General features: G+C 43.8%; 2 protein-coding genes across 2 annotated transcripts; one reads left to right on the top strand and one right to left on the bottom strand.

The window, feature by feature from the left end:
- The first annotated feature begins 3,146 nt into the window (after positions 1–3,146).
- Positions 3,147–6,536, top strand: LOC147057079 (uncharacterized). The gene is made up of 11 exons (XM_085912550.1): positions 3,147–3,286; positions 3,417–3,565; positions 3,649–3,802; positions 4,400–4,756; positions 4,830–5,111; positions 5,198–5,221; positions 5,289–5,390; positions 5,461–5,491; positions 5,563–5,612; positions 5,704–5,738; positions 6,193–6,536. Exons 1-11 carry the CDS (start codon positions 3,226–3,228, stop codon positions 6,268–6,270), a joined length of 1,323 nt encoding a protein of 440 aa, XP_085768676.1. The 5' UTR covers positions 3,147–3,225; the 3' UTR covers positions 6,271–6,536.
- Positions 6,537–7,068: 532 nt separating this feature from the next.
- misp3 (MISP family member 3) lies at positions 7,069–12,142 on the bottom strand. Its single transcript, XM_085913026.1, has 3 exons — positions 10,354–12,142; positions 9,498–9,571; positions 7,069–8,137 (listed from the first exon to the last, which is right to left on the bottom strand). Exons 1-3 carry the CDS (start codon positions 12,095–12,097, stop codon positions 8,042–8,044), a joined length of 1,914 nt encoding a protein of 637 aa, XP_085769152.1. The 5' UTR covers positions 12,098–12,142; the 3' UTR covers positions 7,069–8,041.
- Positions 12,143–12,852: the final 710 nt, after the last annotated feature.

Below are 12,852 nucleotides of genomic sequence, written 5' to 3'. Positions count from 1 at the left end.
TTTTTGCATGAGTGACTTGGTTTTGTAAGATTCCTGCAAAGCAGCATGGTTCACTATAGCAACAGATGCCCATTTTTGGCCCACGACTGTCTATGCCTGCCTTTTGTGTCGTATTATACCAACTGCATAATAGATGTTCACTTCTGTGCTCACTTGCAACAAATATGAACCCTTTATTAGTGGGAAAATAAGATAAACATTTCATAAGGGAATTATTGTATGTTCTGAGTGTTGTGGGTGGTCTCGGGGTGAATGGTTGATGTTTGCATTCATTAGCAGTCCTTCCGTATAGCTCAATAGTTACAGGACAATTGTGCCAGCTCGGCGGCGTTGTCCTTGATTGTCATTGGTGGGGCTCCGCAGGGCCTTGCCGACATTTCAGCCTGTGTGTGTGTGTGTGTGTGTCTGTGTGTGTGTAAGTGTGACTCGCCCATGAATCAACTAAATGTACACAAACTTTTATCAGATTGTCTCTTCTGTTCTTTCGCTTTATCCAATGTTTATCTTTTTCAACTTTGGTCTCTTTTCAAACGCGTCGTATTCCATCAGGCGGCCTTATTGCGTTCACTCACATTATTGAGAAAAGCTAGATCCAAAGTAGCAGGAAGCAAGAAATATTTCAGGGATATATTTTGGAATTGCATTTGAACACTTTACAATTCAGACATCTGTACGACAGACGAGAGTTCTCCCGAATTAAATTCCAAAGCGACATCACTACTAAAGTTAGCGGATTTGACAGAAGGCCGCGGTGCCAACGCTGCCGCGTGACGACAAGAAAACGAGGCAATCGAAAAGACAGATCATCGTGTTCTATCACATCTCATCGCTCCAGATGCTTCGCAGCCTGACACGACATCACGTAACATTTCCACTCATGTCGATGGTGCTATCGGTCAAATAGCGGCTAGTCATCGCACTGGAAAGCTTCTCATGAGACTACCAATCGGTAGCGCAGGTCGCCAGGCATTTTCTAGCAAAATCCGTTTTTTTTGGGGGGGGGCATGAATGCGTCGACTGCTGATTGCATAATCTTTTGAATGATGGTGGTGGGGGGTGGCCAAACCCTCCCCACCCAATTTGTTTCCCCTCCCAATTGGTTTGGTCAAATCCAATTCCTTTCACATCTGACTTGGACACACACACACGCACGGCAAGTTCTCCCTGAAAAAAAAGGTTTCTTTTCAAAGCTGTGGCCTCAAATGAAGTGAAATGATCATTTACAATTGTTGTTGCAAGTCAAGAAACAAAGCAGCTAGTGACGGTGTTGCATTTCAACCACAGTGAATATTTCAAGAGCACTGAAAGTGGAGTAGATGGGGGGGGGGGGGGGGGTAGAGAATGGGGTGCTCGGTGATGTCATCAGCTCAAATACAATGTTTAATTCAGTTCACAGCGTTTTCATGAAAATATTGTGCTTAACACGGGATAAAACACTTTTATCAAATACTGTCAAGGCAGCAACTTTAAACAGCTTGTGGCGCGTGACTGAGCAGAAAGAAACAAACCTTTTCATCGTCACACAGCAAAAAGGCTTTCCCAACATGCTTTGTTGCCTTTAAGTAATTACTTTTCTTGAATTTGCAAAATACAAGGGTTCGTGAAAACAAATGTGAGAAATAACAAAAAATGTACAGGAGGTTAGACCGAGTTGTCACAAGATAAACGACTCAAAAGAGTCACAGGCAAGAAAAAGAAAAAACAAATAGCATGCATACAGAGAAACCACATGCAATTGATGAGAAAGTAAAGTACTAAACGATTTGTGGATCGGGATTTTTCTGTTTCAATACCCGTTGACACATTCTGGCCACTAGAGGGTAGTATAACACAGATGATGGAAAATGACCCCTCCTTGGATGCTGGGCGCGACGGTGATCGACACGTGCGATTTTGCAGATGTTCCTCGGTTATTCGCACAGTGCAGAAAGCGGTTCCTGCTTCTGATCCCTCACGAACTGAATAATGCATCATTCTCTTTGCAAGCTACTTCACATTTAACAATGCTCATTTTAGAAAAGCCCATGCGGTGACTTTTCCCTGGTAAGAAACCTCCCGATAGGGATTTCTGCTTACAATACCGCCTGCGCTCAAAATGGGTCACTTCTCTCCCCTGGAACTTGTAAACGGGTCACATAGTGATGTGCGCCAGAGGAGAGTTCAACTATTTCGAGACTGTAAAAAGGTCCCGGTGAAGGTGACAAAAAAAGCAGAGTAGATTGAGCTCGTGCTCTTTTATCTAAGACAATGAAAGATTTTTGAAATATAACCACATTCGTATCACGGGAATCATTCGGATTCAATGCCCTAAAGCAGACATATTCATGAATATTTTATTTTGGATTGTTTGCAAACAAATCAATTCCTTGATGAAATCAAACATTAGGACGTGAATTTGGTGATTGACAGTCACAGGGCTGAACAATTTTTGAAAAATAATCTACCGTATCTTAATAAGTCTCTTTTTCTTTTCACAGTTTGGCCTGGTGTGCGATTTATACTCGGGAGCGACTTATATTTAGAATTATTAACACATGATTATTTCTTGATCAGTGACACCACTTGACATGTTATTTTCACTTTAAACCGCACGAGGGCGCTCTGCGGAGTCATTGGAACTGCAACTGACGATCAGTCTGACATCAGCGCCGCCGTTAATACGTTACGTCAGGCACATTCTCAGTTTGTCGTTTGGGTTTATGTAGCATATCGTATGATTTAGCCTGTCGCTGCCTATTCACGTCAGTTCTCGGAGTTCTACTTTGTCAAAGTTCCCCCAAAATTGCGACTTGTACCTCAGCGTGGTCCAGCTACTGTCTCGCACAACACCGTGAAGCCGAGCGGCCACGAAGACCCTCAAGAAAATAGCTCGAGCATTCTGGGATGCAGAAAAAACCCCCAAAACAAACATCCCTGCAGTTATTGAGGTCGCTTAAAGGTTAGAAGATCATCTTGAGACAACATGAATGGACAAAAGAAAAGACAATGGCGGGCCTGCTTTTGATTCTGATGACGTCATACATCCGATCGGTGGACACCACACAAAAAGGAAATGTCTTCAGGTTCAGCCCCCTCCGTCACAACACTCCGCGTGACTTCAGGAGGATGTCATATGTGTTAAGAAAGTCGAGAGAGGAAGAGAGACGGGACGGGGAGGTGTGGGGGAATCAGCTTTTTGTCGAGGCAGCTTTAAGCAATCGCTCTTTTTCCTCGTCTTCGTCAAAGATGCAAAGTGGACGATCACTTTGGATACAAAAGCTGCTACTAACTTCTTTAGCGCTATGGAGTAAGAAACATCGTCCGATCCAATATTGTCGTCCACTTCGTCGTGTGTTTACATGTCGCTTGGCTGCGCTGTTGCTTCATCTGGAAGGGGAACTGATTCCACCAGTGTAACGTCCGCTTCTTTTGACTAGCAACACTTTGGGTTTCCACGTCTGCTCGCAGCCCGCCCGCCCCTGAGCTCGGGATCCATTCGTGGTCCGGGGCCTCGGTGACCCTGGTCTGCAGGGCCTCAGAAGGTCACCGAGGAATTCTCTTCAAATTGTTCCGATTCACCGTGGAGGTCATTCTTATTCTATAGTCTTTGTGGTTTTCTAGGATCTTTGAGTCTGTCCACTTCATTTTGTGTGTTTCCCTTTCCTTCAGGTGGACGAAGTGGAGCTGTCTCCCACCGAGGAGGTCCGCTTTAACGTCCATCCATCCGTGACAGGGGAACGTGAACTTTTTTGCTGCATGTATAAGAACCAGCAAGGCTTCTACAGTGCTTTCAGTCCTTATTTAACCATTAAACATCCAACAAGTAAGCTCTGCTGTTTCTGCTACATAATTTTTTTTTTTATAATCACTCAGCACTGATTTCACCGTTACATGTGGCACGAAATAACAAACCCTCCCATCCGCTGCAGGTGCTCCCCGCGTTGTTGTCTCATTGTCTTCCGCTCTGTGCATGTGCGGTGGTCACATCCCACAAGGCAACCCACCCACCCACTCACAACCTCAAACACAATACACATTGCAGACAGTCACAACTGGGGCTTTGGTGAGCAAGAGCGGTAAACCGCACGATAGATACTCTGTAAGCAAATCTATTTTTCTTTGGGTGTGTCGTTTTTATGCCAACCGAATACTCACCAGAGTTTTCTTCAAAATGTTTCCACGTGCGTACGTTACACCGCAAATATGTGATGATTTGGCTTATCAGGAAAACAAAGTCGGGTGAGAGCTTTTTTTTTTTTGAGGAATATCTCAAGACATGATCTTCTGTCCCCACAGCTCAGGACAGGAGGACAGCGCCAAACGACAGATTCCTCCACCAATCCCGCTGAACTAAAAAAAAGCAAATTGTGAGAACGTGAATATAAAACCGTTGTGTCATGAATATTTCTTGCCTCCACAGATGTTGCCCCCACTCTGGCTGTACCCACCCTACCACCTCCAATCTTGTCAGTGGATCCCCCCAGCGGCACGGTTGAACGTGGCGACATGTTGTCCTTCAGCTGTTCCATCCCGGCTCTTCCGTCCGCCTACAGCCCGACCTCCTTCCTTTTACTGAGGTCATCCTCAAACGAGGAATCGGCGAGCGGTCAGTTTCATGACCCTGGGATGTCAAAGCTGGAATCCCAAGCAGGAACGTTCAGTGTGGGGCCGGTGAAACGGGGAGAAGGCGGCGAGTACGCCTGCATCTACCACATCGCCACCGCGGGGGACATTTTCAATTCAACTCTCAGCAACAAGATTCAAATCACTGTGAGAGGTGATTGCACTTTGCACCCGAGTTTCATTCCTGATTCTTTGTAACTGTCTGCTTTCGGGATACCTCCATACAGAAGATCTGCCAGTACCCAGCCTTGTCCTTCAACGAGATAAACAAGTGTGGCGCATGCTCTGCACGGGTTCCCCAGCGTACCCCGGCCCAGTGTTCACCCTCTACTTATTAGACAGACAACTTCCCGTAGCCAGTCAACATGCACGCCTCACCGGCCACAAAATCACCTTTCCAGTGCCCGTGCAGGACACTTTGGTGGCTTTGTACCAGTGCCAGTACAGCGTTCTCTTGGGAGGGAAGTGGATTCATTCGGAACGTAGCCGCCCTCTGGCCATTTCCAAAGGTATTCCGTTTTGTCGCTTCTCCTCATTAGTGTTGCGAGTGAGCCTTACATGCAAAATGTTTTTTTTTTTTTTTTTTTAATTTCAGGTCTTCCTTCTCCATCGCCAGCAGGTAGCGAGCGTTATGTGAGTCCTTTGACATTTTCATGGCGCTTTTCATACGTCTCCCTTGTGTGCAGATATGTCAGGTGTGGATTGGGCTCTGATCCTTGGCTCCTTATCGACTGTGGTGCTCCTCCTCTGCTCACTGGCCCTGCTGGTGGTGGTGGTGCTTAAAAAAGGTACAGTTGGTCTCTGCGTATTTTACTTTTGTGCAGCCTTAAATTTCCTTTTTTTTTTTCCTTTTTTTAGTGAAAGCAGCAGCTGATGAAAAGAAGAAAAGGTACTGAGTTAAAAGCACGGTATTGATTTTTTTCATTTTTCATGTGAGTGTTCTCTTTTTTTTTTCGGGAGGCTGGAAGCAAAGTTTTGGACTCAAGTTCACGCCAAGGATCCCGTTGTTGGTGAGACTGATGAAAACAAAGGAAACTGATTTGTTTTTTTTCTTGATAATATAATGATGTCATGTGTGTGTTTTATTTTTCCTTTTTGCAGACCTAACGCTCAGGTGTCCCAGTGTGACCTCCCAGGTAATTATTCCTCATCAGCTATAACCCAATTTGCCGACATCATCAAAAATCATCCGGTGATTCATCTGCTGTTGTTGAGTTTGCAATCCTTTATTTCAACCTTTGTACAAATACAGATAAGACTTTTATCTCACTCACGTGTCAGCGGTAATTCTCAGTTGTCTGACTACCAAGGTCATTACACTCGAAATTAAGGGCCATCTTCTTCTTTGGTAGAATCAATGATTGTTAGCACTAAAACAACATGGGAGATGATAAGAAGACCTCGTCTTCTATTGTGGTGAGGAAAAATTTGCCACATCTGCCAGCTAATGAGTCAAATGTGAACCCCCCTCCCCCCCAAACTGTGCGAGAGTTTACCAAAAACTAAACTAGAAGCTATGCTGCAGGAAACGCTTTCATGCTGGGTTGCTTGCAGCTTGTGTTGATGTTGTGTGTATATGTGTGTGTACAGGAATGGGCCAGTGAGGACACCACCCACAGATCCCCATTATGGAACTCCCACACCACATTCACAAACCCCATCCATTAGACCCCCCCCCCCGTCTTCCCCCTCTCTGTATTTTTTCTTCATTATTGTGTAGCATAAGCTGGCTTTAAACACAGCAGGACAGGAAAAGCAATTTCCTTACTTCCTATTTCACACGGAGAGCCACGCTTCTACAATTAGACAGGATGTGATGTTTGCTTTATGTAGCTAGCTGCCACTAGTGTTGAATAAAATCTGCTAAGTGTTGATGAATGTATTGTGACATGACACACAACACGTCTTACACACTCATACACACAAGCCCTGGAAGAAAAAGTAAAAAGATATGACACGTATTTTGAATTCTTCTCGTAAAGAAATGTGATTTTCTATAGAAGCATCACTAACTTGTTTTCAGAAGCAAGGACAAAAAAAAAATTGAATTCGAAGTTGAGTATTGGTTGTCCACTGTAAGTGTCGCTAAATATCCTGTAGAGGGCGCTGCTAATGTATAATATAGTTCAAGCAGAACGTCATAAATTCTGCATTATGTTCCTCTTGATTGCGACAAAAGCAAACCAAAAAGAAGCTGCTTGGTGTGTGCAAACAGAAAATACCACAAAGGTTTTTTTTTTTGCTGTATGGAAGAAAGAACACGTCGGGGCACCTTCCAAAAAGAGCAGCTATTTTGGTTTTTTTTCTTTCACAGTCACTCAACAGACTCGAGCTCAAATGTTAAAATCCATTAAATTCAAAATCCATCCACAATATCAAAAGTCATCCCAACCTGTTGCTTATTAACAAGTTTCATTCCAAAGTTCAACATTTACTGCTTGAGTCAAAAAGGTGTCAAGGTGTGGTACAATAGAGTTACTTTTATTCACGTGTACTCTGGACTCATAATTCACCTGCAAAATCCAAACAGACTTTATTGCACCATAATCCAGGTTTTGGGATTAACTCCTGGTTTGTTCGTTCCACTATGATAAACTCATTAGAAAATTGTTAACTTTGTGATTACATGAAAAAAGAAAGTCAAAAATCACATGTAGGGCTTTTTATTTTTATTTTTTATCAGAGTCAACATTAGGGACTTCTCCATGAGCTCAAGAATTGTGGTAAAAATTCAGAATATTCAAAACGCGTATTGCAAAGTCTCGTTAATACTAGGTTGATTATGTTAAAAACTAGCTTGCATAAGCACTAAAAGGTTGCTTTTATTGGCTGGATATTGTACTGGATGACATTTGATTGCACTGATTATAAAGTGAGATGGCGTAAAAAGATAAACAGTTTGATTGTTTTTAATGAGGCACGGACAATTTTGGATTTTGGGATTTTTCGATTCTGATTTGACACAATAAAATTCCAATAACTGATTGACTGATTAATGGAAAAAATACATATTAAAATAACTTTTTTTTGTTTTTTACAACAATAAATGAGAACAATAAACAAGTTTACTTTTATACATTCTTATTTCTAAACAATTTATTGTCTTTTAGCATTTGCTTGACTATACAACAGAGTGGGAAATGTGGCTAAATTGATTGTCGTAATCATTTTCATATGTGTTAATAAAAAGAAGCAAACATTTTAACTGAATTATTTTTGATTTAGACCCAGTATTGACCAAATAAATTATCTGGTTGATTAGTCGGTCAGGACCTCTTTTTTTTTTTTTATGATTTCAGATAAATACAAGAGACTCATAAATTTGTCGAGATTAAAGCGTGTACAAGTGCAAATTGTTTCAAGTCATTTTTTTCACCCCTTTTGAAGACAATCTTGACCCTTTCCTCATTTTCCACCACCCTTCTCCACTTTCTCCTCATCATTGCTCATGGGGGTTTTGTCCGTTGACTTGTCCCGTCTCCCACAGATGCACCAAGGGGGTCTTGTGTCTGGAGCTGTGGGAGCCCCGCACCACCTAAACGACGAGAATGCACAAAGACATCAAGACTTCTTGAACAATCTTAAAAATGGTGAGTTGTGTAAAATAATTCAGGATAATCTTTCAGAGACATCTGATAAACAGGCCACTGGAGATGGACGAGAAGAAAAAAAATCTCCAACTTGGCCCGATTATTCTTACACACTATTTATTTACCCTGCCTGAAACATGGATGTTAAAATCTGATGTCGACTAATCATGTCATCTCTTTGGATGACTTTCTTGGGCGAGATTATTACGCCATAATCATCCACAGATAATGAAAGAGAGTGGAAAGAGGAGACAACACTTTAAAATAGATGCAAGAAGCCACAAGGCAGGTAACAAAACTCAACACACACACACACACACACACACACACACACACACACACACACACACACACACACACACACACACACACACACACACACACACACACACACACACACACACACACACACACACACACACACACACACACACACACACACACACACACACACACACACACACACACACACACACACACACACACACACACACACACACACACACACACACACACACACACACACACACACACACACACACACACACACACACACACACACACACACACACACACACACACACACACACACACACACACACACACACACACACACACACACACACACACACACACACACACACACACACACACACACACACACACACACACACACACACACACACACACACACACACACACACACACACACACACACACACACACACACACACACACACACACACACACACACACACACACACACACACACACACACACACACACACACACACACACACACACACACACACACACACACACACACACACACACACACACACACACACACACACACACACACACACACACACACACACACACACACACACACACACACACACACACACACACACACACACACACACAGTCCCCAGACTCTATCCCTTGTCTCCTTATCTACGAAGATAAACTGCTCGCTGTGTGTTCGGAGAGCTATCAGATGTTTTGCGGCCCACATTTGGCGCCGCCGAGACGTTTGTTTCCTGTTTGCGTTGAAGCCTGTGAACCTTTTCAACAAGAATACATTCATATTCACCCCCAACGGAGTGCCCCGTTGTTGTTTCGCTGCAGGTAGTTCCAGAGGTAACCATTTTTTTTATGAACTATATCAAGGCTTCGAAATTTGGGGAGTGTGTGTGAGCATCAGTCACGTTTGTATGATTAAATACACAGGCTATAAATCTAAGCTAGTAGCTCATTTAAGTCGGGTTCAAGTCGATGACGTACCGAAGCCCCTTTGCTTACCTTTTGCTGGTTCACTTTGTCTCCGTGGTCCTGGTCCCGGGGCCACATACCGGGTTTTCCACCAGATTGATGAGCTGGTGGAGGCAGATTCAAATTAGGGAACAAGATAAACACACACAACAAGTCCATATGAGAAAATGAATGACTATTTTTCACAATCTATTCAATTATTTGTCCAGTGTTATCATAGACACACCCAATTCACTTTGTCATCGACTTTTTGATACAAATGAGACCCGCCCAAAGACTGAGGGGAACCCAACCTGACGGCAAACACACAGTACAAAGTTCTATTTAGAAATTTCGAATGAGGTGAGAGGTGAAAGCGTGACTACAATGTGTCACGGAATGGAGCAGGGTTTATCGAAGGAAAACGGGAGTTGGAATGGAGGATGAAGGGGAACAGACAGACGGACAAACTAACATAACCACCTAGCAAAATAACAAGGTGAATGAGCGACACACTGGCTAACAGAAACGGCATTGACAGACAAAGACATGAGACGAGAACAATCCAAGAGGGAGTGATGGGCAGACGGGACTTAAATACACGACAGGTAATGAGAGGTAGGTGAGGATGATCACACTGATCGTGGGTAGGTAGACACAGGAGGGGAGGGGCGAGCACGTGAACAGACACTAGGACAACATACACAACTTTAATACATGTCGATATCTACAAAATTGAAATGGTGACTATTGTGCTAAAATAATAATCATCTTAATGATTATAATACTACACTTGGATGATCGATACGCACACGTATTTTGCAGATGGTACCTGCAGTATTACGAAATGCAACTTTGTCATTTGGATGCCCTTTTCCATTCATCCTTTATATTTTGCTGGACTGACCTGCAGTGTGTCTGCTGCAGCCACGAGACTCTGAAGAATCCAGCCCAGATGCTCGGAGGCTCCTATCCATGCCGACTGGCCTCCCGTCACTTCCATCTCCCCCGTAAAGGTTGATCCTCTGCTTGCGGAGTTCTTTCTCCCTCTCTTGAGCTTCCCGGATATCCTGCTCTACTTTAATACCATTAGTGAGGGATCGCAGCTTGAAGAAAGGGTTCTCCTTGGGTAACATCTCATCTGTGTCCACCTCTAAATTGTACCCTCCAGAACAGGATGGGAAGATGTAGGCAGATTCTGCAACTTGATCATTTCCTTCTGCATTGGTGAGGAGGTCCTTCGGTGCTGGGCCATTCGATTTGTTCTCCATGATGATGACCTGGCAAGACATTCCCTCGGATAAGCCGGGTCCTTTGGGAGTTGAAGATGCGTAAGGACCTCCCGGAGGTTCTATATTCTGTCTCCTCTCTGATTGTTTCACAGTTGACGCCTGTGATGAGGTCTCATCCTGACTATCTGAACTGGAACTGGTTCTTCTTCCAACAGACATACTTAGGGATGACTCCCTGCGGTTTTGAAAAGCTTCAAAAAGCTGTTTCTTCTCTTTCAGTTGTCGAACCGTCCCCTTATCGTAAAAACCGAGAACCTTCCCCAGCTTGACCAGATCTTGCTCGCGGCCGACGTCCTCGTGGATTTCATGTTGCATGATTTTTCCTGCCAGTTCCCTGTCCACGCCGTGGAATTTCTCCGACTTGGCGATGACCGTCTGGTTGAGAATGGTTTTCATCAGGGGAATCTCAACATACTCTGCGGCGGCATTCGGAAGACCCCGAGATCTTCTTAAACTATGTTCTCGTTCAATGGCTCGTTTGATCTCCCTCTCGATGGGGGTCTCTTTGGGTTGAGTTTCTTGGATGTTGGAAGTGCTACGTGGGGAGAAGTCTGCGGATAATCCACTATCCTCACTTGAGTCGCTCTCCATTTTGATACGACACTCAGCAATGTCCTTATTGTCTCTCTTCCCGTCCTGTGTTTGGACGAGTTCTTCAGATGGCACCAGTAGTTTGCCTTGCTCCTGTCCAAGGAACTTGTGGTACTGCTCTCCTGTTTCGCTTTCCCCTTCTGTCCTTTCCCCTGCCCCGTCTGCTTGCCTTTCTCTCACAGTGACAACGCAGACGGAGCCTTTGGAAGCCACCTCGCCCTGATTGGGTGTCTCCATGACAACGCCAGACAAAGGTGCAGAGTTCTGGCTGAGCACCTGTTGAGCAGTTTCCTGGTTCACTCCCTTGGGGGTGGGCTCATTTTGCTCTTGAGACACTAGCACCTCCTTCTGGCCGTCTAAGGGAAGAACATTTGAGGTTGAGTCGGTGCAGTGTGAACTGCACGTGTTTGTTTCTTCTTCTTCTTCTTCGTCAGCCAAAGCAGCTGAAGATGAGGATTGCTGAACATTTTGAGAACAATCTGGCTTGATATCTTCATCACCGGGCAACTCTAGCTCCTTCCGTTCCAAGCTGGAGAAAGAACCTTGTCTCATCATCTTCTGCAACTCATCCGGTTCTTCATGAGACTCGGCTTGCTGGGGATTTTGTACCCATTCTGTCATGGTCTCTCTAATTTGGCCTTGATCCTTGCATCCCTGGAACACTTCAGTGCCATCTTCTAGCTCTCCCCTGGGGGCTTTTTGGTCAAGGCAGGCGTCCACCACAGAGTCTAAGGGACCTTCTTGCTTTTGCAGGGACACTGTTGCCATGGTGACAACAGTCAGGTTCTTTTGATCTCTCGACAATCAGTAAGCACTATAAGGACATAAAGCAGAGGGTTGAGCACCACAGGGATGATTTTTTTTTTTTTTTTACAGCAGGACCACAAAGCAACAGTATAACAAATATAGAAAACAACTGCAGGATTCTGAAGTACGACATAAACTCGGAATCATTCGAAAGCACCAAATCTTGCAGCTGCTCTGTAGCCAAGGCCCTCCAATGAAACAATATACGATAACCAACCCCCGGAACACCTTTAATCCTTAATGACTGTCACTTTATTTTCACTTTTATTAACGTCAATGTGTTCATGTTAGTCGGCATTAAAGCACTGGTGAAGCATTGTGCAGCTCATAAACCCACATTATATTTAATCAGCTTAAATACACACTCACGCACACACACAAACACACACCCACACGCACACAATTTTTGAGTTTTTTTTTTTCAGCTGTGAACTAATAAACAAAATGATAATCATGATCATAAAACAATCTTTCACAAAAATTTTGATTTGAAGAAATTCTCATTTATCTGACATGACACGCACGTCATAGTACGTACGGGTATCGTAGATACAGAACGGGTCATGAGAGACTACGGATTAAAAACATCATTACATAACAAGTTTGTGTTTGCCTCATTATCCAAAGGAGCAATTTATTTTGCCATCAAAAGAAAGTCAAAATTTGAACATCATTAAAAATACATCGAGTGCAGGCGGCAATTTGAAATGAGGTTA

This window comes from Syngnathus leptorhynchus, chromosome 5, assembly GCF_054491065.1.
Source record: "Syngnathus leptorhynchus isolate UIUO chromosome 5, UIUO_Slep, whole genome shotgun sequence".
NCBI lineage: Eukaryota > Metazoa > Chordata > Actinopteri > Syngnathiformes > Syngnathidae > Syngnathus > Syngnathus leptorhynchus.
Note: the sequence above shows the minus strand (reverse complement) of the source record. Positions and strands in the feature narration are given on the sequence as shown.